A 21,038-nucleotide genomic window follows, 5' to 3' on the forward strand; every position below is an offset into this window, starting at 1 on the left:
TTAACAAATTACATTAATTTACACCTTTATCAGCTTATTTATCTTTACGCAGTGCATCTAATTATCAGGTTGTAAGCATACGACTTCACCCACTTCTCAACATAAAACGTAGAGTAAATTAAACTTTGAATAATATGATTCGGTTTGATTATTTCGCGAAAACGAAAAAAATATGAGTTGTATTTCAAGCTTTGAGACGTTTTGTATTCAAGATAAAAGTAACTTTCATAACAAGTGTTTTGTGAACTAGTTCACCCGGCATATATTATTCATTAGGCGCATAAAACGTCTTGAACCGTACTGTTTCTGCCTAACGATGCACATTATAATTCCTTTAGCGTCGACATTTCTTTTTAATTCATCGTTAATGAGAGTCGGATGTTGTCGGCGAACGGTTATTTAAGAAAATAAGAAATGTGGCAGACGCTGACGTCACGATCATAACATTATCAAACATTTCTTTGCCTTCTCGCGCTCCGCTAGTCAAACGATATGTAATTTTCTTTTACTCAGACGAATTTTGAGCTCGTGATTTGATTGTCACGGAAATTAAAGTATTGATTTGAGTAATAGTATAGCATAATTATTAACTTAGTTGTCGATAGGGTAGTAAACATCGGTAATAAAGTACTGTTATCGTTTCAATTTTGTTCGCATTTACGTGTAACGATTTCTTACTCACTTGTTTACTTATTATAATTATAGTACCTTCTCATGCTATCTACCTAATGGTCCATTCGGCTATTAAATGTAATGAGTGTGTTTGTACTTATACTTATTAAACGGTACTCTGCCAAAGTATTATTGTAGGTTCGTTCGTTCAAAGGTCAGAACTAAGACTCATTTTCAGGCTTCACAAAAGGCTGTGTGTAGTTATATCTTCATATGTGTAGTAGAACGTATCGCTTAATAAAAGACCTTTTAAAACCTTTACTGAAGCTGTGTTAAGGCCGCCGGGTAATCTCGTAGTCGACACGCAAGTAGGAGTGCGCTTTAGAGTACGTTTTATTTACGACACATTTTCCTTCTAAGAACTAGGCATAAACTGTCTATAAGCCTTGTATGTTCTATAACATTTTCGGCAGACAGCATAAAGTTCGCTCTATGATCCACTTATGCATAGGTTTTCTTATACCGAGCTCTTTGAATTGCTTTTAAAATTTTCCTAGGTCAAAAACTTGACCCCATTTTATTTATGGAATATTTTATTTACATTCAAGGGTCGCGTTTCAACCGTCTGGCGTTATAAGAGATTTTAATATCAACAGATTAATATTTCATGCCACGTTTGACATTAAAAACCACTTCGGATTTATGAATTACGGGTATTTTTCAGCAATGTAATGGATTTACAGTAATATAATATAAAGTGTCGCAAACAGAGTGTTTTATTGAGTGAGGGCATTGATTTTTATGTCAAAGAGACTGTAAAGAAAGAAATAAATTCTTAGCTAAAAGTTAAGTAAAGTATTGTAGACCTAATTTTCTTTTTTGCTCTACTCTCTGAAGATGCAGTTTTTTAAGACATTATCTTCACTCTAGCTTTTAAGTACTTTATCAATGTTTCATGCTTATTGACAATATTTTTAGGAGGCGATCCAAAACCGTTTTCTTGTTAATCGGCTTTCGTGTAATCAAACCATAATTTTTTTTAAGTAAAAGTAATTTCAGCCCAAAATGTATTTAGTTCGCTTCGTTCACCTTTTAAATGAACATAAATTAATCTCGTTCAAATTTCTAATAAACTGTGGGCTTTGGGTACAAAATAAACTCATAAAGAATAACAGTTAATCAATTTAACGATGTGGTAGTTATTAAAACGAAACGCGATATATTAAAATGTATTGCCATTACATATTCTGAGAGCTAGTTGGCTCGGAGCTAGGTTAGACGTATAAGTGAATAAGATGGGTTCCACTTTCATGTTTACGACCTCGCGTATAAGTTTACCAATTGAGCTATCTTTACGATTGTATTTACATCCCAGGTACACAATATTATGGTAATGTGTTTCATATTGTTTGTACAAACTGTCTAGCCAAGTATTTTTAGCCGTAATATTGGAGATTTGTTTGAATCATAAAAATATATGATCCTGACAAAATACGTTATTGAATTTAGTAAGCTGTTGTACAGTAGTCATTTAGGTATCATATATTGACTTAGGATCTAGGTAATCTTTAAAAGAGGTTATCATCGATGTAACTTTCAAACAACTCTTTATAATATAAAATGACACAAAATAAATCCTCTACCAAAAAAGTTCGTCCTTGTTTTGGACTCATGACCTCTAAGAGTCAGATGGCACGGCTGCTAAATGTATAAAGCGTGTACCTAATATCTTAAACTGTATATTTGATAGCTCAGCTTTTAATAAATGTTTTATAACATCAATATTGCAGATAGTGTTCAGAGTAACTGTCACGTTCACCAGTTACGGCCAAGAGAATCTTCACTATGCAAATTTTGTGGGAGCAAGAAATATGTACTGATTGAACCTGAAATAGGCTATTGTTATTCAAATTGTCTCTTTCTTTGCATTTGAACGTTCATCTCTCTTTATATAACAAAGAATTTGAAATGTAATCCTGGGAATATACTTGTTATACCTTTATACGTTTTTGTACGACTGATGTGGTATATGAAAACAGAGAAGCTTCGTTTTAGAGACGCAATTTTCAGTTGTGTATAAATCTGTGAAAGCTAAAAGATTAACGGTTTTTACGGCAAAATAAATATGTTACCTGTAAAAATAGAATTAAGTAAAGTAAATTATTGTTATCGTTGAATTCCAAACTCCAAAACCCCAGGTTCGCACCAGGTTATATTATCGGGCAACAGAGTGACTGGTTTAAATATTTAATGCAAGGAGAGCTACACGAAACACGTTTTACCCAATATTTATTACATTAGGACCTAGCGTGGGAAGTCGTAGACCCTACTGAAAAGAAAAACCATTCCCATTTTGTATAATTAACAGTTTAGCATCTGTATTGTGTTCTTAATATGCAGTGTATGGCTCAATCGCTAATCTCTATATTGTAGTAGTGAGTATCGCGGTGTCTGTTTACTTCACAGTATACATAATAGTTACAACTTGTTTCTAACACTGGAGAACAAACGAGCGTGGGTAAAGTGAGACGCTAGTCTAGCCGTATCTTGTGAGAAATACAACCCATTCGTCTCGTATAATTGTCGCTTGTTTACTTGCAAAAACAGTGATGATGCACTCGCTTCTCTTCGTTCTATCAGATGTTAAAATACATTACATAATCTTGTATTTAGGTAATAAATAATGTTTATGATTGTTGCAAGTTATCAACCTTTATCTATCTCCTTATAATTTGTACGATTACAGTTCTTTAAAGACATGTTGTTATCATATCATATCTCAGTGAGTCAGTCGATAGCGACCGTCCAAGTAGTCTTTAGTCGAGTGAATATATAAATTCAAATTGTGCCTTAAAATTGTGTTGTGAAATTCTGGATAAAATGGAGGAGAAGAAAAAAATGAAACACCTTATTGATATGTTCGAATCGCGTGTCAATACTACAGAGGAACAGGATGAGGCGGAAATTGAAGCAATAGCAACAGTAACTCAAGAGGCCTACAATCTAGCCATAGGTATCTACGCTATTTGTTGCAAAGATAGTAATTTATTAAGTTTAAAATGTCTTTGACAGAAAATTTAATACACCAAGTCACTCTTTTAAATTAATGAATTTCGAGAGCACCTGTTACATTAACATTTTATACGTGTAGTGTGTTTAGTTTCTGCTTTCTCGTTTGTGTCGTATATGTACGAGTATAATGGAGCTCGGTTTTGAAACCCGTCTACCTCTTGTATAGTTTTAATTTCCCTAATAGGCCAATTCTCCAAGCTCTCTCCCTATTAAGTGTAGAACAATAGCGCGCTTATCTAATTATCTGCCTAACCTAATACCACGTTTGACCTTTAGTTAGCTAGACATCTTATTAGATGATGTCAAAAGACGTCTATCTACACTGATATTTATAACATTTAAAAGGGTACAACACAAAATCTTGTCGTTGAACTTATTCTCAGATAAAATGTTTAAAGAGAGATTCAATTACGTTTTACTGCTGTTGTGAGGTTTCAGGATATTTTTACACTTTTTATTTGTTTTCTTTCCACTTCAACTCGGATGTCTGCTTCCATTTATTATTATAGAGCAAAACAATTACTTACGTTAGGCCCCATTGGGCGTTACGTCTACTGTACATTGGTGTAAGTTTTTTTTAAATGAATAGATGCTAGAAGCACTTTCTAGAAAAATATATTATGTGAATAAAAAATAGCAGTGTGTTTTGACAGCACAAAGTGAGTTATTTGAAGGGCGTGGTTCTTCAGTGAAAAAGGGTGATTAATGGCTGATTAATCAGATAAGTCACGTATAAACCAAAATCCTGTTACAAACAAGCGAAACATTTATATTTTTATACATTTTGTTGTTCAATCACCGCGTCACGTATGTATAAGCTAATTTGGATGATAGATGAGGTCCCGAGGGATTGTTAATGTAGATTTTTCATGGAGGATTAAAAAAAAACTCGTATAGAATTTTGAGGAGATGATAATTTATAAGTCTTTGTAAGTTTGTGCATCACATCCCGTCCAGTGGTTTTGCCACGCGATGTAGGCTATGTGGTTTTGCACTGGTGAACTCTTGTTAAGCGCAATTAATTTTAACTCCCCTGCACTTATGATACTGGAGATCGCTGTCCACGTTGTTTGCGGTCATCAATTACGTGGTCTCAATATTATTATGGAAGGTTTCTTTTACAAAGGCGACCATTATAAAACTAGAATCGTTAGTAGTGACTTTGACAGAGAGTTAACTTTTTATTTAATACTCCAAATATCATGGACGGTAATTTTAAAATTGCATTCGGAGCAACATTTGAAATGAAGGTTAAATCTTGCGATGAATAGTGACCCACTCTCTGATGATCGACCGCGTAACCTAAAATGCAAGTAAAGTCACTACTGGCCACATGTAAATCATCTAAAGTCTAAACATGTCCTCTGTAAGCTTTGAGGTTTTTGAAAACATACCTACCTCTTTTACGAAGGTTTATTCCTTTTAAAGGTTACCCTTATCCCTTGGGATACCGGTCGTGTTTTGTACAAATATAGCAATTGTTTTCAAATACTTTTTTTTACGAAATCATATTGTTACGGCCAGCTTTCTTGCCAGTTATTTTACGGAATTACGTAGAAAACTCTACAATGTGGTGGACGCTACTATAATTTCCAATCGATCCACAAACACCTTGAGGGTTTTACGGATATTAGAAGTAATAAAATCGCTATAACTCTTTGGTTTATTGCAAACTGTGCCCTATTTATAGCTTAAAAAATAAGGAAAATAAAAATAACACATTTGCTGAGTTATGTAGTTAAATGAAGCATATTATAATGTACTTCCTTACGGTAATATTTGTGATAAAATACAATATTGATTGTTTTTCCTGTTTGGCAGCAGCCAGTGAGGTCGAGCCGGCAGCAGTGACTCAGAGCCCGGCGTCCGAGCTCGAGGCTTTGATCGAGCGATTGGAGCGCGTCACCTCGCGACTGGAACGCTTGCCGGTGTTGCGCGCGCGCACGCCCACCCCGCCGCGGTCGCCCGCGCCATCTCCCGTCTCCGTACCAACACCACCACCCCTACCGCCCCAGTTCGAGCCGACAGACAACATGAGTGTCAACGGCTACCAGGACATCGTACAGGTACTAAAATTGTTACATTTCAAGATAACATATAAAATGAAAAACAATCTGAGTATCACGTTTAGATAGGATTTGCAAAGAAAGGCCCAGAAAAAGAACAAAAGGTATCAGTGTTGGATATAGGTATATAATAGTAAAGATAGAATATTCTTCAATTGCGTGAGGGCTCATGGTAAATCCGATAAAAAACACACACGGGAAGGATTTATACTGAAATCCAGCATTGTACGAGTATAACGTCTACCCATATTCGTTCTCAAGCTATTGTTGTCGTTATTGCTCGCGATTCCGATTTAGCTTGTGAACATTAAACACTCCGCAGAAAAAGATTTTACTTTTACGGCTTGGATGATCTTCAAATGGACTATAAATTAAATTTTAAAGGCGTGATATTCGCATTATAAATACAATTGTATCAACTTAAGATCTTGATGTGCAGCAACCATGCATACATACCTTATGCGGAATTAATGATCTTATTAGTGTTACGACTACGAGAGCAAAAAATTATAAGCGTATTGCAATAGTCTCATTACAAAAACGAGACTCGTTACTAAGAACATTACAGTATAAGTTAATCCTTATCTGGCCGTTTGAGAACATTGAACCGCAGATAAACTTGTTTCTAGCTGGGCTTGTTTTTTGCCAAATAGGATTGATTTATAATGTAGAAACGAAAGTGTCCAAATGAGAAATCTTAAAGCCATAAAATCTTTGCAAATAACAACTTGACTACGAGTTCACATATTTGCTAAACATTATATGAAATATTCGGTAGACATAACTTCTTTAATACCGTAAGAAAGGCGAGATGTAATAATTTTAATAAGTGAGCCGACAGCTAACCAGATTTTGCTTGACCGCAACCTCTAAAGCGGTGAAAGCTTTAACAAGAAAATGGTTTAAATAAGGGCTGTATATATATGTGTGGGCTTTTGAGGTTAAAATGATAAACAATGTCGGCCGGTAGTTTGTTAAAGGTCCCAGTTGTGTGCTAGTATCAATTAATAACGGTTGGTTGACACCGTATCGCTGCAAGCCGCAGACGCGGCCAGGAAATATCTTACCGCTCAATTTCCCCTGTTCCGTCAGATAGCCGGCCTCGTGTAAACACTGTTTTTATCTATTTACTTTAGATGCTAAGTGTCGCATCAAGTCGTATTGTCCAAGTGTCTGTTTATATTTACCAAGGACCCTCGCCAATTTGTGAACGACAAATAAAAGAAAAGAATAGCCACCTCGATTTCGTTTGTCAATTTGAATTGTTTTAAGGTACAAATTCTGTAATTGTACAAAAAGGAGATTGGAATGTTGTCACTGTAGACATTTTGCTTTGAATTCAATGAATAAATAATTTACGAGCCCAATTGACCAGTGTTGAGAAATGTTTAATTCATGCTTACAATATAAAAGAAAAACATAAAGTAGATAAATATGGCCCAAATTAATGAACTCGTTTGTATCGTAAGGGTAAAACAAAATTAAAATATGTATGTATTGCCTTTGTAGGCACGCAACTATCAAACGATATTTGATTTTCAATATTGTCCAGAAAATATATTAACTTTGGCATAATGTTACAAACTAAATTCCATTTTCATAACAAAGTTGATAGCTCGGTTATTGGTTACGTAATAGGGACAAAATGTTAAACGGTTATTGTTGTTATAGTGTTTTTGTAACGTTCTTTTGATATAATAATTGTTAATACTGTTGTAAAGCTTCTACAGGTATTCAATGTAAAGTTACTCTGAATACAGTTTTCGTAGTAGGCTCCATTATAACGAACTCAGTTTATCAATATTAATTGAATACTGCGAGATTCATGAAACGTGTAGTTTCTCACTTGGGGATAAAGTTACAACAATGCGGTTTAATTGGTATCGTGCTGATATAAAATTTATATTTCATTGTCGATGTTTTACGTCCAACAGAAGGGATAATTTAGCGTTCATTTGGAGTATGAGTTGACAAAAGACTTTGTTCCACGTAAAGTAAGGACTAACTTTCGATCTTTCGCGTAGTTGTGAAAAGTGTAGTATGACACCCACCAGCTCGAAGAAGTTCTTAAGTTCAATTTGAAACATTTTCAAACGCATCTTTATTCTAGACGTGAATGTGTTTGTGACGAAAGCTTGTATCGCAGTACGTGTTTGATTTGGTGCACTCTCGTATCCCAGTAAGAGATTTTCAAGGATGTAGAATTTAAAAGAATTGGTTTTATAACTGTTTGTGTTGTTCTCAGGGCCCGCTGCAGACATACTTGCAGTTGTCACAGCAGATCGGCGGTGATGTCGCCACTCACGCCAACCTCGTCAACGCCGCTTTCCAGTATGTCACCTCTATTTATACTAGTTCTGTATTTCTGTTCCAACAACAAACTTGTTTGTCTCGCATACTTGGCGGATTCGTCTTAATAAATTGACAAACTTTCCCGAGAGATGTTATTATAACTTTGTAGTTAAATAGAACCACGAACTTTACAGCTGTTTCGAGTTTGAGAACTTCTCTTAAATATGCTTTTCGATATAGTTTTCCAATATTGATTCTATTTTCGATATTTCTATAATTACACATCTTTTTGTTTGCTCGTAGGGCGCAGCTCCGTTACATTCAGCTGGCTACAACAAGGAGCAAGCCATCTCAGGCCGACGAGATGCAGCTCCTCGCGCCGACAAGCGAACAGATATCTGCTATCCAGCAGTTCCGTGAGAAGAACCGTGCGTCGACTTACTTCAACCATTTGTCGGCTATATCCGAGAGCATTCCCGCTCTAGGCTGGGTGGCAGTGGCCCCCACCCCTGCTCCTTATGTGAAGGAGATGAACGACGCCGGTCAGTTCTACACGAACAGAGTCCTCAAGGACTGGAAGGAAAAAGACAAGAACCACGTAGAGTGGTGCCGCGCCTGGGTGCAGCTGCTCTCAGACCTGCAGGCTTACGTCAAGCAGTACCACACTACTGGACTCGTTTGGTCCGGTGAGTTTTTACTCCACATATTTGCTCTACAAACTGTGTCGCCTTGTTTGTGCATCATATTTTATTCCTGCCGGAGTAGATGGAATTTGCTCCCGGTATTTTCAACTAGATTTATATGTATAGTTTTGTAACCGCTTGTACAATAACATTGCGAGTTGAAAAATTACGCTCATTAAAGCATGATAACTATCGTGCAAAACCTCCTGAGAGACTCGTCAGCACCACCGCGCTTGTATAACTTTCGTGGGAAGATAAACAGTTGAAACTTTATAATTTTGTATTATGGCTGTTAATCTACTTACAGACTAATAATAAAATAACATTCAATTATATGGCAATAAAGACTTTTAAATACTAAATACAAAATTCTGATGTTTTTAGGCATTTTAGAAAAGAGCTACATTAATAAAAGCCTCATTAGTCGGGTCATGGTCCCTCGTTGAAGCAGACACGCGCGCCTGTAGACGTGAATTATTTAATATGCGGTTAAGTGATGCGAGTGTTCTCTCACCTTTTGAGTTGCTCTAAAATGTGAGGCTAATATTGAACACGAATTAAACTAAATTGTGGAGCAATAATGTAAGATATTTCAATAATGCCGGTAACTTCAAATTTAATATACGTCCCTAAAATAAATGATTTTGAATTTAGTAAGGGAAAGATTAAATTTTTGTAGCTTTGTACCAGTATTCATTTTGGTTGTACCTGTTTTATATTCTGAGATAATTAACACGATCTTTTTAGAACAAAATATTTTTTGTTGTTCCATTAAGATTGAACTAGAGTTTATTCGAGGTTGACAGCTCGCGATTAGTCACAAACAACGAATTTAAATAAACATACCGGTTTCGTAATTCTTTATCTCAATATTAGACAAAGGCGTGTGCAAATATTTAATTTGGTGGCACATTTCTAACCGGCTTAAACGTTATGCTTCGATAAACCGACCCGTACAGGTAGGATCTCGTATAGGCGGCTTTATAAAAAATATTACTCATTTTCCCCTTATTTATACAAACGAGCGAGCAAATTTATGAAAGAAAAAAATATATATTCTGAATTTATTTCTTTAGGTATGAATGTATGAAATGATCAAAGCGAAGTCTGTGATAGAGTAATACACTACAGTTACTACTTGTGACGAACGACTGTCTCAAGTGTGGCCCGGCTCGATGGCTCAATTTCGAGTCTTTTACAGATAAGAAGGGTTTTTTGCCGTTTAAACGCTGTCTGCTACTTATTCACAGTTCGTTTAATCTGGATACGTTTTCAGTTTATTCTGTACATACTGGGCTTGGATATTATTAGGAGATGGAGAGAAAAGTGCAGAGTTTACACATTTTGCGGGTACTCTAGACTTTCATGGTCATTAATTTCTTAGAATTTCAAACTCTGAACCGACTGTTAATAAATCTCCTACAAAATTACAAAATTAATTTAACATCACTCCTTTAAAACTTAAACGAGAATTCTACCAAGGCAAATTAAATACAATAATGTCAAGCAATCCCTTTGATTTGTCTGTAAATATTTGTAGTCGTAATCAGAATGTTTCAGGCGTTTTCTCATAATTCACAGTGACATCTTAATCCAGCAGTTGACCTCTCGCCTCAACACTCCGTACCTTTGCCAGCTTTACTCATTGCGCGCTAAATTAAACACGACAAATCTCTCACGTAAAATAAACTTCTGTTATTTCTGATTAGAGGTTACGAATAATGGACATTTCGTGAATAGTTTCCGCTCTTTGAACTGTATTAAAACGCGTGAATAAAGGTTGAATTAATTCATCAAGAGCTTTTCGTACAAAATACGGGATATTGTTTTTAGTTTTAAAATAACAGTTTTGTAATCTTTAAGAAAGGTTTCAGACTGTTTTATTTATACGAACTTTTTTTCAAAGCCTACTGATGGAATATGATACGAGATATAAGATGTATAGAAGTACATTTCTTGATTTCGAGTTAAAAAAAATACCGATTTCAATTCCCTTTACTCCAATACGGTTGCATATTCTGTGAGATAACTAAAATGTATATATTTTTTGTCATGTAGGTACAGGTGCGGGTGCTCCGCCCCCACCACCCCCCGGCGGTCTGCCGCCACCACCGCCGCTCATGCCGGAGGGTGACTTCGACAACCTGTCCATCGACGACCGCAGCGCTCTCTTCGCGCAGATCAACCAGGGCGAGGGCATTACTAGCAGTTAGTATACACATTTATTGATAACTTACATTAGAGCAAATGTGATTATTTGATAGTTCATGTAGAACTATCAACCTACAAATTGGACTTGCTGATATCTTACATTAGGAGGAATAAGCTTTTCAATTAGTTGATTAGTTCTGTAAAATCTGTCAACCTACGGAGTTCAGGATTTGGTCTTAAGTCGTAAAATGGTCAGTTCTTTCTAGTTACCTTATCTCAGTGGTACGTTTCGAGCCCACGTCTTGGCTAAGTAAATCATGCTGAATATTTAGTTCTCAACAGAGACTTATGCGATGCTATCAGACCAATGGAATAACAACTAAGTTACCATACGTTTTCATCGTATATCTTAGTCATTGCTAGTGATCTCGAGATCTTTTGGGATAGTTCTAATGTACCTATTATTTTCTGTGTAGGTCTGCGTAAGGTAACTCCAGACATGCAGACGCACAAGAACCCGCAACTGCGCACGGGCCCGGCTCCGTTCAAGGCGGCCCCGGCGGCGCGCGGCGGCAAGCAGCTGCCCACGCCCGGCGCCGGAGCACTCGACAAGCCGCCCGTATTCACCCGCGACGGCAAGAAGTGGCTCATTGTAAGTGCTATTTTATACTCTCTCTTGATAACAGCCGGTTTCAATATCACGTCTCCATATAGATAGATATAAAAGCTTCGTATATTATAGTAGATATGTTATGATATTAAAACTAGGTATTAGAAAAGTATCTGTAATTTAAACTTAAAAAGGCGAGCTACAGCGTTAAAGTTGAATGTATTTCATCAGTCGGTAAAGGGATTCCTATCTGTACACGATATAATCCGCGTAAAGGAACTTTCCGGGAAAATAATGTTGTGTCGGTCCAGGTTATAAACGATTTATTGTGCCACAATTTACTAAAGTACCCTTTAGGTAAAAAAGATACCTGTACCTAAACCTAATATACAACATTTTTACCAATTTTCGCGTTTACTATTCCAGTAAGATAATATTTCACGAATTCGTTATGACGATTCCCTTGTTAGGTCATTCTTTGAAACAAAAAAGACCATGATTCATGAACATTTTAACATGTTCCTACGTTTATCAGTAACCTTCAATAAAAGTCTTATCCAATGAGTCAACGCAGTGATGAATCATACAAAAAGATCATGTATTTAGTTGTAGGTATATTATCGTTGACGTCATAACAAGAGTGAAAAACACACATTACCATACAAGTAAATATGATAAAACATTCGATTCTACTCGCAATTTTGCCTGCATTGAAAGATTTCTAGACACAAAATGTATTTAGAATTTAAAGGTTAATCCCGGATTACGTAGACTATACATTAAGAATAGAAAGAATTTTGATAATTAGTCCAGTAAGTATCATATTATTATGTACTAGCTGACCCGGGCAAATTATCTTGCGTCACATAATAGAAAATGGGTCATATATTTCCCCGTTTTTGTAACATTTTTTACTGGTACTCTGCTCCTGTTGGTCATAGCGTGATGTTATATAGCCTATAGCCTCCCTCAATAAATAGGCTATCCATCAGTAAAACATTTTTTCAATTCGCACCAGTAGTTTCTGGGATAAGCGCGTTTAAATAAACAAAAACTCTTCAGCTTTATAATATTAGTACCTATAGATAAAATATTCCAGTTTTTTTCATACGAAGGTAAATTCACGCAACAAAAGTATAAAAGGATCGTATGACTAAATAAATAGGCGTTACACAAGGAAGAGTTACGTGAAACGTGTAATAAAATGTAATCAATCACGAGTTCTCCCGGGTGCTATTACAAGTATAACCGCATTTTATTATTTTCGCCAGCTTTTAGGTATGAGGTTTCTTTTACGAAGTCACATCTATTTTTAGTTTATATACATAGGTAATAGGAAGCTTTTTATAGTCTCTGTTAACAATAAATAAGTGCTATTTTGGTTCGTCTAAACATGCTTAAATAAGTATAGTTGTGTGACTAAATTATTTCTGGAATAAATTTGTTTGACGACGTAAAAAAATCCCTTAATAAGAAGTCTCAAATTATAAGTTAAATCTATGCAATTAAGTATTCCAAGATAAATGTGATGAGTATAAAATATTAAATTTACCAACTAACCACGCCATGGTGCTTACCTATCCCAAAATGTTAATAGAGATTGGAGTATTCCTAAGCCCCAGGTTTCTGAGGTACATTTAGCGGTAGATTATCTATTCAATAACGTTTGAGCTTATGTAAAAAAAAACGTTGTTGAATAGATAAACTACCGCTAAATGTACTCAGAAACCCGGCATAAGACATATATCGATATGAGTTGTATTCTTAACACTTGAGAGTAGTAAACCGTATATCGTAGCGGTATATCGTTTTTAAACCTAAATGGATATCGGTACATCAACGGCATATTATTCAGGTTTCACGTTTGACGCGGAAGTTCACACGTACGTTGCTATCTCTACAGCTCCATACAGAACTCAGCATAGGCGTCAAAATGTACGTGTATTATATGCCTAGCTACAAGCTTCTGCCCGCAATATCGGCTGAATGAAAACATTTCCTGGGCTAAAAAATGTGTTAATCCAGGAGGGGATATTCTGTGGGGATGTTTGTTTCTTTTCTTAAATGAGAGTGAGTAATATTGATCAGTTATTTCAAAGCTACAACGTACTGCAACGTCAAATTGATGATTGAAATTCACTAGTTGTCTGTAAGATAAATAATGCTCATGCGGGTTATATTTAAATTTATCTGATCTGTGTATGAAATTTCATCATAATCCGTTCATTAGAGTATAAGTGTGATTAAGAAAAAAACACTCATCCAAACTTTTACGTTGGTAAACTAGTAAGATAGATTATGTGCCTCTACTTATATTATATTATATAAAAATACAGACGATAATTGTAATGAAATAAGACAATGGAGGCGAAAAAGGTTGACCATGTATAGTAATTGTATTTGTTCGACTAATTAGGTGGGTGTATTCGCTAATTAACGAATAACATTTGGCAATGAGGTATTACTTTTAATTATATTAGTGTAACGAGTGGTTTAAGTTCACTCTAACGGTGAAGGAAAACATCGTGAGGAAACCTTGCAGGCCTAAACATTTGTTTAATACATTTATTGAGGGCATGAGAAGTCCCCAACCCGCACTGGGCCAGCGTGGTGAACTCAAGGCCTAACCCCTCCCTGTCGTTTGGGAAGAGACCCTTGCCCAGCAGTGGGACAGGAATGGTTTAAAAAAAAATGTGTTTTCAAGATCTAATTACACAGAGCAAGTTCATACGCCCCTTATCTTTTATCAGGCGGTTTTCTCCCTCCGAAAAGACAATGCGGGCGTTCTTTGTTTTCGATATATTTTGTTGAATGTACGTTCTACGATAAGTCGCAATTTATTATACAAATAAATATTTACGATAGATGGTTGATCTTCCAAACCCATTTTGTTATTGGATTTGTAAGATTTATTTTTCTTTATATTTTATATAATACTAGCTGACCCGCGCAACTTCGCTTGCGTCACATAAGAGAGAATTCGTCAAAATTTTCCCCGTTTTTGTAACATTTTTTACTCGTACTCTGCTCCTATTGGTCTTAGCGTGATGATATATAGCCTATAGCCTTCCTCGATAAACGGGCTATCTAAAACTGAATTTTTCAAATCGGACCAGTAGTTCCTGAGATTAGCGCGTTCAAACAAACAAACAAACTCTTCAGCTTTAGATTATTGTTCGTATATGTCGTGGTTTGCCTGATGATGTACGTATTTATTTTATTGTCATGATAATTGCCAGTAATTATGAAGCGTTTGTTGAAGTGGCACGCTTGCAACTGTTAATATGTATGTCAATTAAACCACAATTAATTATCAATTCTCCATCGATGAATTTCATTGCGATAACGAACTACTTGTCCTAGTTTCGATAATAGCACGCACACGTCTCTATAATAACACCCTGTATTTATAGTACCCGCAAATCCTTGCAAAGAGGATTCGCGGTAGAATATGAGTTTGCGTTCCTCTGTACTTAGTTTACTCGTATCCTTAATCAATGAATACGGGAATAGTTCAAAGTTCATACCGTCGGATGTTGTTGTAATCTATCTATATCTTTATATATATAATTCTTCTGTAAGTCACTGAACTTCTCTTAAACGACTGGACCGATTTTGATGAAATTTTTTGTGTGTGTTCAAGGGGATCTGAGAATGGTTTAGATTCACAATTTTGTCCGCTGGACAATGTTTTTTTAATTAATTTTTAATTTATTAGACAGGACAACGTCTGTCGGGTCAGCTAGTATAAATATAAAAATGAATCACCTAATTATTTGTACGGGCATAAACTTAGAACGACTGCACTAAATTGTCCAATTATATTATTTTTATAATTGTACGGACAAGGTTTTTACGGGATCCAAGGATGAAAACTCCCATTAGAACAGGATCAACGTATTAAAAACCCGATGTCAAGCTAGCCGAGCAACGATATTTATTAACATACAGGAACTATTATGCACGAATTATCAGCTTCTTATGGTATGGTTAGTGGTCAACCGAAGTAAGGTTATTAGGAAGTTAGTTTAGTAGGTAATCAAGAAGTGACTGCACACACGTTGAAATTAATATTGAGTCCGCTTTATCAGAGGTGCTATTCACACTGTCGGCTCGCCACTTCAATTCCTATACTGAAATCGGTTTTCATTTTATCCCTAGATACATCGTTATCTATTTTCGCTGTATTGGTATGTTCGTGTCAGTTCGGCACTATTCGATTTTACCACACGGCAATGTCGATTAATGTCGTTGTCGACCCATATTAGTGTTATAACCCTGCTTTTGGATAAAAAAGGGGAGATGTGAGCTAAATACGGATCGTTTCGTGCAACAGGTAACAATACATATGTCAGTAAGTTAATCTTGTCTTGAAATGCGTTGGTAAAGCTTGCATGACACTTGACCTACAAACACTTAGTAAGATTACTCACTATGTCCCACATTCAAAATCCACACCTATGAAACACGTAAATCCTTTTCTCAAGATTGCTAACTTGCCGGCGGCCTTTTGATATCATTTATGATAGTGATGATGATACGCTTAGTTACTACGCTTACTTACGCTTACTTACGCGTACTTACCTATATAATTATAACGATTTAGTGTTTATGTTAGGCACGATCGTCAGGAATCGGCAAACGCTATATTTTATAAATAACGCTCAATCTTACTACAAAAGGATACCCAAAGAATGTTTATGATACAATGCTATACCTACACCTACATTTCTCGAAGCCTTATTCAGACTGGAAAGAACGTTACTACCTACTCACCTTCAACTCTCACTCAAATACTAAAATGTGGCCGTCAATGACTATTTCAGGACGGAAAAAAATATTCGACATCTGTGAAGAGTCAAAGGACCACAAATTTCCACTAACTCCAAACCTTAAAATGTCTTTTAAGGTAAAATACGTGTTCGCGTTAATTCGATTATACATTAAACATGCAACGCGAGAGTTTAAAAGTTATGAAAGCCTATAGTATTAATAAGAGTCAGCATGAACCATATTAATGTGTATATTTTGTCAACAGGAATACCAGAAAGGCAACTCTAACCTAGTAGTTGAGAACGCCGATATGAACAACGTGGTGTACATGTTCCGTTGCCGCGACTCTGCGCTGACGGTGCGCGGCAAGATCAATGGCGTGGTGCTGGACTCTTGCACCAAGTGCGCCGTGGTGTTCGACAACCTCGTCTCCAGCATCGAGTTTGTTAACTGCCAGTCTGTGCAGATGCAGGTCAGTTGTATGAATAGAACTAAAGGAATTTGTGAACAGGTTTTATGTAGTAGAACTCTAGTCACCTTTAATATACAAGTATGTTTTACCTAATATTAGGTAAAGTAGTAGCAGAGCAGAACAATAAAAAGTTATAAAAATAAGCACTAAAACCTTTTAAGACGTCAAAGCCTCGTTTTGTTAATTCTTTAAATTATACAGAATTGCTTTTACTTCTCAGAGAAAATGTTTTATAGAAAAGTAAATTCCTTTTTAGTGAGTACAACAAAAGTCACCGCTCCCACGCTTCATTTGTCTTAGCGTAATCCTAGGCCTACGGGTGCCATTCTACTCGTTGTATTGTTTACCGCGATTAAAAGCCTTTTGGTATTCGGAAAATAGTTGCAGACAATAGATTACACATCGTCGGTTTCCTTCTGAGCACAATGAAATGGTATACTATTGTGGGACCACGCGTGATAGCTTAAGCTTAGTGCGATACCTGCACGGTACTAAAAAGGAGCTCCTTTCCTTTGAGCGGATTACTAGCATGTCATGGACGACATTATCATCTTCACTATATGAATTTAATTATAAAACGTGCATATAACTATGTTACAAGCTTCTTTGTGACAAAGATTTTATTATAAAGTTGTAGGATATCTGACAATATTGAGTTAGCATCGCGCATGGCCGAGCAATGCGGTTGAGTCGGAGCGCCAGATGTTTGACACTAATTCGACGTTTACGGTACATATGGGATTGCCATGTAATGCGAACGCATTTCATTTTGCACTAACCGAGCATTTGCCGGAGGAGATTTACAAGCAAATTAAATATTCAGACACTCCAAGTAATAAGCGGGAAACATTACTCTTCTTTTATTCGTAGAAAGCAACAACGTTATTACGGCTTAACTTCAGGGAATTGTGCTATGAAAAATGTAAAAATACTGGTTCTCATTTCATAAAGCTGTTCCGCGTAAAAAAATAAAACAATGAATTTGTTGCCAGACATTGTATGCATTAAAAATATAATGTTAGAGGGTTACAGTACCACGACGTCACAATGATCGTAATCGTGTTCGTGATCCTCTGGCTCGCTCTTGACCTCCTCTATGGCAATCTGACTGTTGGTCTCTTCGATGATCGACATCATGTTTGTACATTTGTTGCGGTCGCAGTACACGGGTTGCGTCGGATATTTCACGTCGCCGTAGTCTTGAGAGTCGTAGTACTCCCTCGCCACATTTGTGTCAGGAACGTCCTAAAAACATGGAGTACAGCGTACTAACCCTCATTATTTAAATTAAACAGGGGCAAAAACCTACCAATCTTCTCGAGGCATTTGCGTATTAGGGATAAATTAACGCGCACAAAAAGCGTAGTGATTACTTCATCCCCTTTTTGCAATTTCGTTAGGATTACTCGGATCCGGCCTTAATCTTCTACTGTTCGTTTTGTTTCTCGTTTATACACTCGAGTATTATGGAATAGGAATGAATATATAGTACTCACTTCATAGTTATAGGCGTAAGGCTTGTACGGATTCTGTGCCCAGCTTAGACTATACTCGTCGTACATGTCTGGCCAGCTGTGCCTCATATCACTGTCAGAGTCCGTTGATTCACGAGGTTTCGAGTAATCGCCCATAGCTTCTTGTGAAGCCACATCCATAGGATGTGGATCCATGTTCAGTATAGTCAATTTACTGTTTACGACCATATTAAGGGTCTTCTGCCAATCTTCTAAAAGCTTTTTAATGCTCTCCATCTGATTTAGACAAAGCAAAATTATAATTTGAACTAAAGACAATAAAAATATACAAAGAAATACTGACCTTCTTCTTTAACATTGCCTGTTTATTGGCCCTTCGTAGCCTCTTCTGTTTCATGTAATGTTTTAGATAGGCTACTTTGTATACATTGGTAACTTTGACGATTTTGACGCGGCAATCCGGTCGTAGGTCGGCATCACTCAGTGACGAGTACTCGCTATTCTCCGGCGTGTTCGGTTCTGTCGACTGCACATTATCACTGCCTTGCTCTGGTGACCAATCGGATTTTGCTAAACGATCTTGTCTTAATTCCTTCAACAATTCTACGACGATGTCGCGTTCTGAAATAACGCATAAATTAACGAATGATCAAGAATTTTAAATATTAACAATTGTCGCCGCAAGTAACCTTCTTCTCGTGGTGGAGACTGTAAGTTAACTTCATCGGTGTCCCAATGAGTGGCGTTAGCGAGTGTTCGTCGCAAGGAATCGTCAGCCGCGATGACGTCACGCACGCGAGCACGCGCGCGTCGCAGACGTTCTGCACTACATCGTAGCTCCTCCGCACGCTCAGCAAACTCAGCATCTCGCACGCACAGCTTTGTGTTCACTATCTGGATCTATACAAAACAGCCATGTGTTTATTAAAACTATTGTACTTCTTTTTCTATATTTTTGTACCCTGCGGAAAGTTAGCGTACAACCTGCAGTTGAATATCTTCCATTTCACTTTGTTTCTTTTTAATTCTCTCCCGCGACATCAAATACATATCTTTTATGAACTTGTACATGTAGAATCCCGCTGGCAAGTATTTTAGAGCAAATACTGTCTGCGGAGAAAGCGGCTAAGTTTAATTAGAAGCTTCAAGCTACATAAAATGTATGGAGCAAAGTGTAACTGAACGTACCACGTTCATGAGTGTCATTCGTAAATACGCTGCATACGATACACTAATCATGTAATGTGAAAAAGGCATGAGGTATTCATCCATGAAATTGTTCCACACGTTCATATGAGCTCCTACACCGTTCGCTTCGTCTCCGTGCACAGTAAGCGTGGCATCATCAGACTCCATAATGAACGTTCTCAACCGGATAGCCGATATAATCGTCGTCAAAATTATAATTAAAGTCAACATCTAAAAGTATAATGTAATACAAAAAATATTTTATAAATACTTGCGCGACCGAAATGACTGAAATTATGTCATTTTGAAATTATTTTGAATTGTTGACATTGGTCTGTCACGGGCATTGACAAGTTTTATTCTTCTATTATAGTTTTCTGTCAGGTTAAACCTTCTTACTGCATAGATAAAAAGTAATTTCCGTAACGAATCTTTTATAATTTTATGATTATTACTTACGAAAATAATCTTTTTTTTCATATTTTAACCTATTGATTCGTACTATATTAGCAGGTATTATTTATGGCTTTGCAACAAGAAAAACCGTTAGTCAAATGTATTTGGTTATTATTTCTTAAAGTACTTGAAGTAGTAGTCAAGTTGAACTGTTAACATTAGCTAACATACAAGTTTGTTCACCAGGTGTTGGGCAAGGTACCAACAGTGTCTATCGACAAGACCGACGGGTGTCAGATCTACCTGTCGCCGGAGTCTCTCGAGGTGGAGATCGTCAGCTCCAAGTCCTCCGAGATGAACGTGCTCGTGCCCAAAGGCAACGGCGACTATGTAAGTACACATAATGACTACTATTTAAACTGTTCATTTAACAATTGCTTTAAGCATTCATTAATATTTGAGTAAATCCTTATTTATACAAGTCTTGAATAAGTTACTGTAGCATGATTCTGTACAGTCGGTACTTTCTAGTAGCTAAAGTTTAACGTAGAAAATATACTGCAAAAATAGTTTCTACGACGCCCGCTGGAGGCGCTGAAATGATTGTCATTTGTCAAACAACATTTTTCGACAGCTAGCCGGTCGACGGCAGATGACAGTAGTAGAAGAGCTTCTGATCTTTTATCTTTTTGAAGAGCTGTAATTTTATTTGACACATATTTTAATTTAGTGAGATTCGCTCTAGTATGTGCAGTTGTAGTGCATGTGTTTGTGTGTAGCTTATACTTAAGTTCGTAGTTCAAAACTAACATTGTTATTAACACAAAATATGATCAGCAATTTTCTCTTATCTCACATACAAACATTGACCAATAAATGAGTCACATAATCCTCTATGAATAAGGATTTACCAGAACGAACTCATCGTAAATTGTCGTCATGCAAACATAATAACGGTTGCTATATGCTTCTCTTATCGTATGTTGTAGAGGCTTACGGAAGTGACGCCTTGTAGCAGAATGATATGCTGTTTACAATGGTTGCATGCTTTTAGAATACAAAATAATACGACGTCCCTCGCGAATAATATGGTAATGTACGATGCTTGTTTAAGACTAGCTTTGCTCGCGGCTCGGTCTTCCAGTGGGTACGCAAGAACTAAGCACTCTGTGCTTCGGTATTTCGTTATACGTTTTGTTACCTGTCTTATCACCTTCCATAATTAAACTATTGTCATGTCGTCTGTCA

The 21,038-nt window shown here is 36.6% G+C and overlaps 2 protein-coding genes across 8 annotated transcripts in view; one reads left to right on the forward strand and one right to left on the reverse strand.

The window, feature by feature from the left end:
- Window positions 1-21,038, forward strand: part of capt (adenylyl cyclase-associated protein 1) — a 39,498-nt gene that overhangs the window by 16,993 nt on the left and 1,467 nt on the right. For 3 of the 7 annotated variants that reach the window (XM_076117872.1, XM_076117822.1, XM_076117865.1), the window contains exons 2-8: window positions 5,509-5,750; window positions 7,996-8,081; window positions 8,346-8,728; window positions 10,784-10,933; window positions 11,353-11,528; window positions 16,525-16,731; window positions 20,037-20,180. In XM_076117872.1, coding sequence (XP_075973987.1) covers window positions 5,718-5,750; window positions 7,996-8,081; window positions 8,346-8,728; window positions 10,784-10,933; window positions 11,353-11,528; window positions 16,525-16,731; window positions 20,037-20,180 — 1,179 coding nt within the window. In that variant the 5' untranslated portion in view covers window positions 5,509-5,717. Of the gene's footprint in view, window positions 1-3,419; window positions 3,626-5,505; window positions 5,751-7,995; window positions 8,082-8,345; window positions 8,729-10,783; window positions 10,934-11,352; window positions 11,529-16,524; window positions 16,732-20,036; window positions 20,181-21,038 lie in introns of those variants that run through there. The other 4 variants (XM_076117855.1, XM_076117847.1, XM_076117830.1 and 1 more) reach the window with 3 other exon arrangements.
- Window positions 17,968-19,562, reverse strand: LOC142974819 (uncharacterized). Its single transcript, XM_076117398.1, has 5 exons — window positions 19,395-19,562; window positions 19,191-19,316; window positions 18,896-19,106; window positions 18,550-18,827; window positions 17,968-18,482 (listed from the first exon to the last, which is right to left on the reverse strand). The coding sequence occupies exons 1-5, from the start codon at window positions 19,560-19,562 to the stop codon at window positions 18,150-18,152; spliced, it is 1,116 nt and encodes a 371-aa protein (XP_075973513.1). The 3' UTR covers window positions 17,968-18,149.

Source organism: Anticarsia gemmatalis, chromosome 1 (genome assembly GCF_050436995.1).
Source record: "Anticarsia gemmatalis isolate Benzon Research Colony breed Stoneville strain chromosome 1, ilAntGemm2 primary, whole genome shotgun sequence".
In the NCBI taxonomy this organism is placed as follows: Eukaryota; Metazoa; Arthropoda; class Insecta; order Lepidoptera; family Erebidae; genus Anticarsia; species Anticarsia gemmatalis.

What these genes read in the sequence shown, in the direction of transcription:
- LOC142974819 (XM_076117398.1), bottom strand. Translation starts at nt 19,562, where the DNA reads ATGGAGTCTGATGATGCCACGCTTACTGTGCACGGAGACGAAGCGAAC. An exon ending in GAATGACACTCATGAACGTG is followed by an intron (nt 19,317 to 19,394) that starts GTACGTTCAGTT and finishes CTTTCTCCGCAG; the next exon opens with ACAGTATTTGCTCTAAAATA. An exon ending in TGGAAGATATTCAACTGCAG is followed by an intron (nt 19,107 to 19,190) that starts GTTGTACGCTAA and finishes TGTTTTGTATAG; the next exon opens with ATCCAGATAGTGAACACAAA.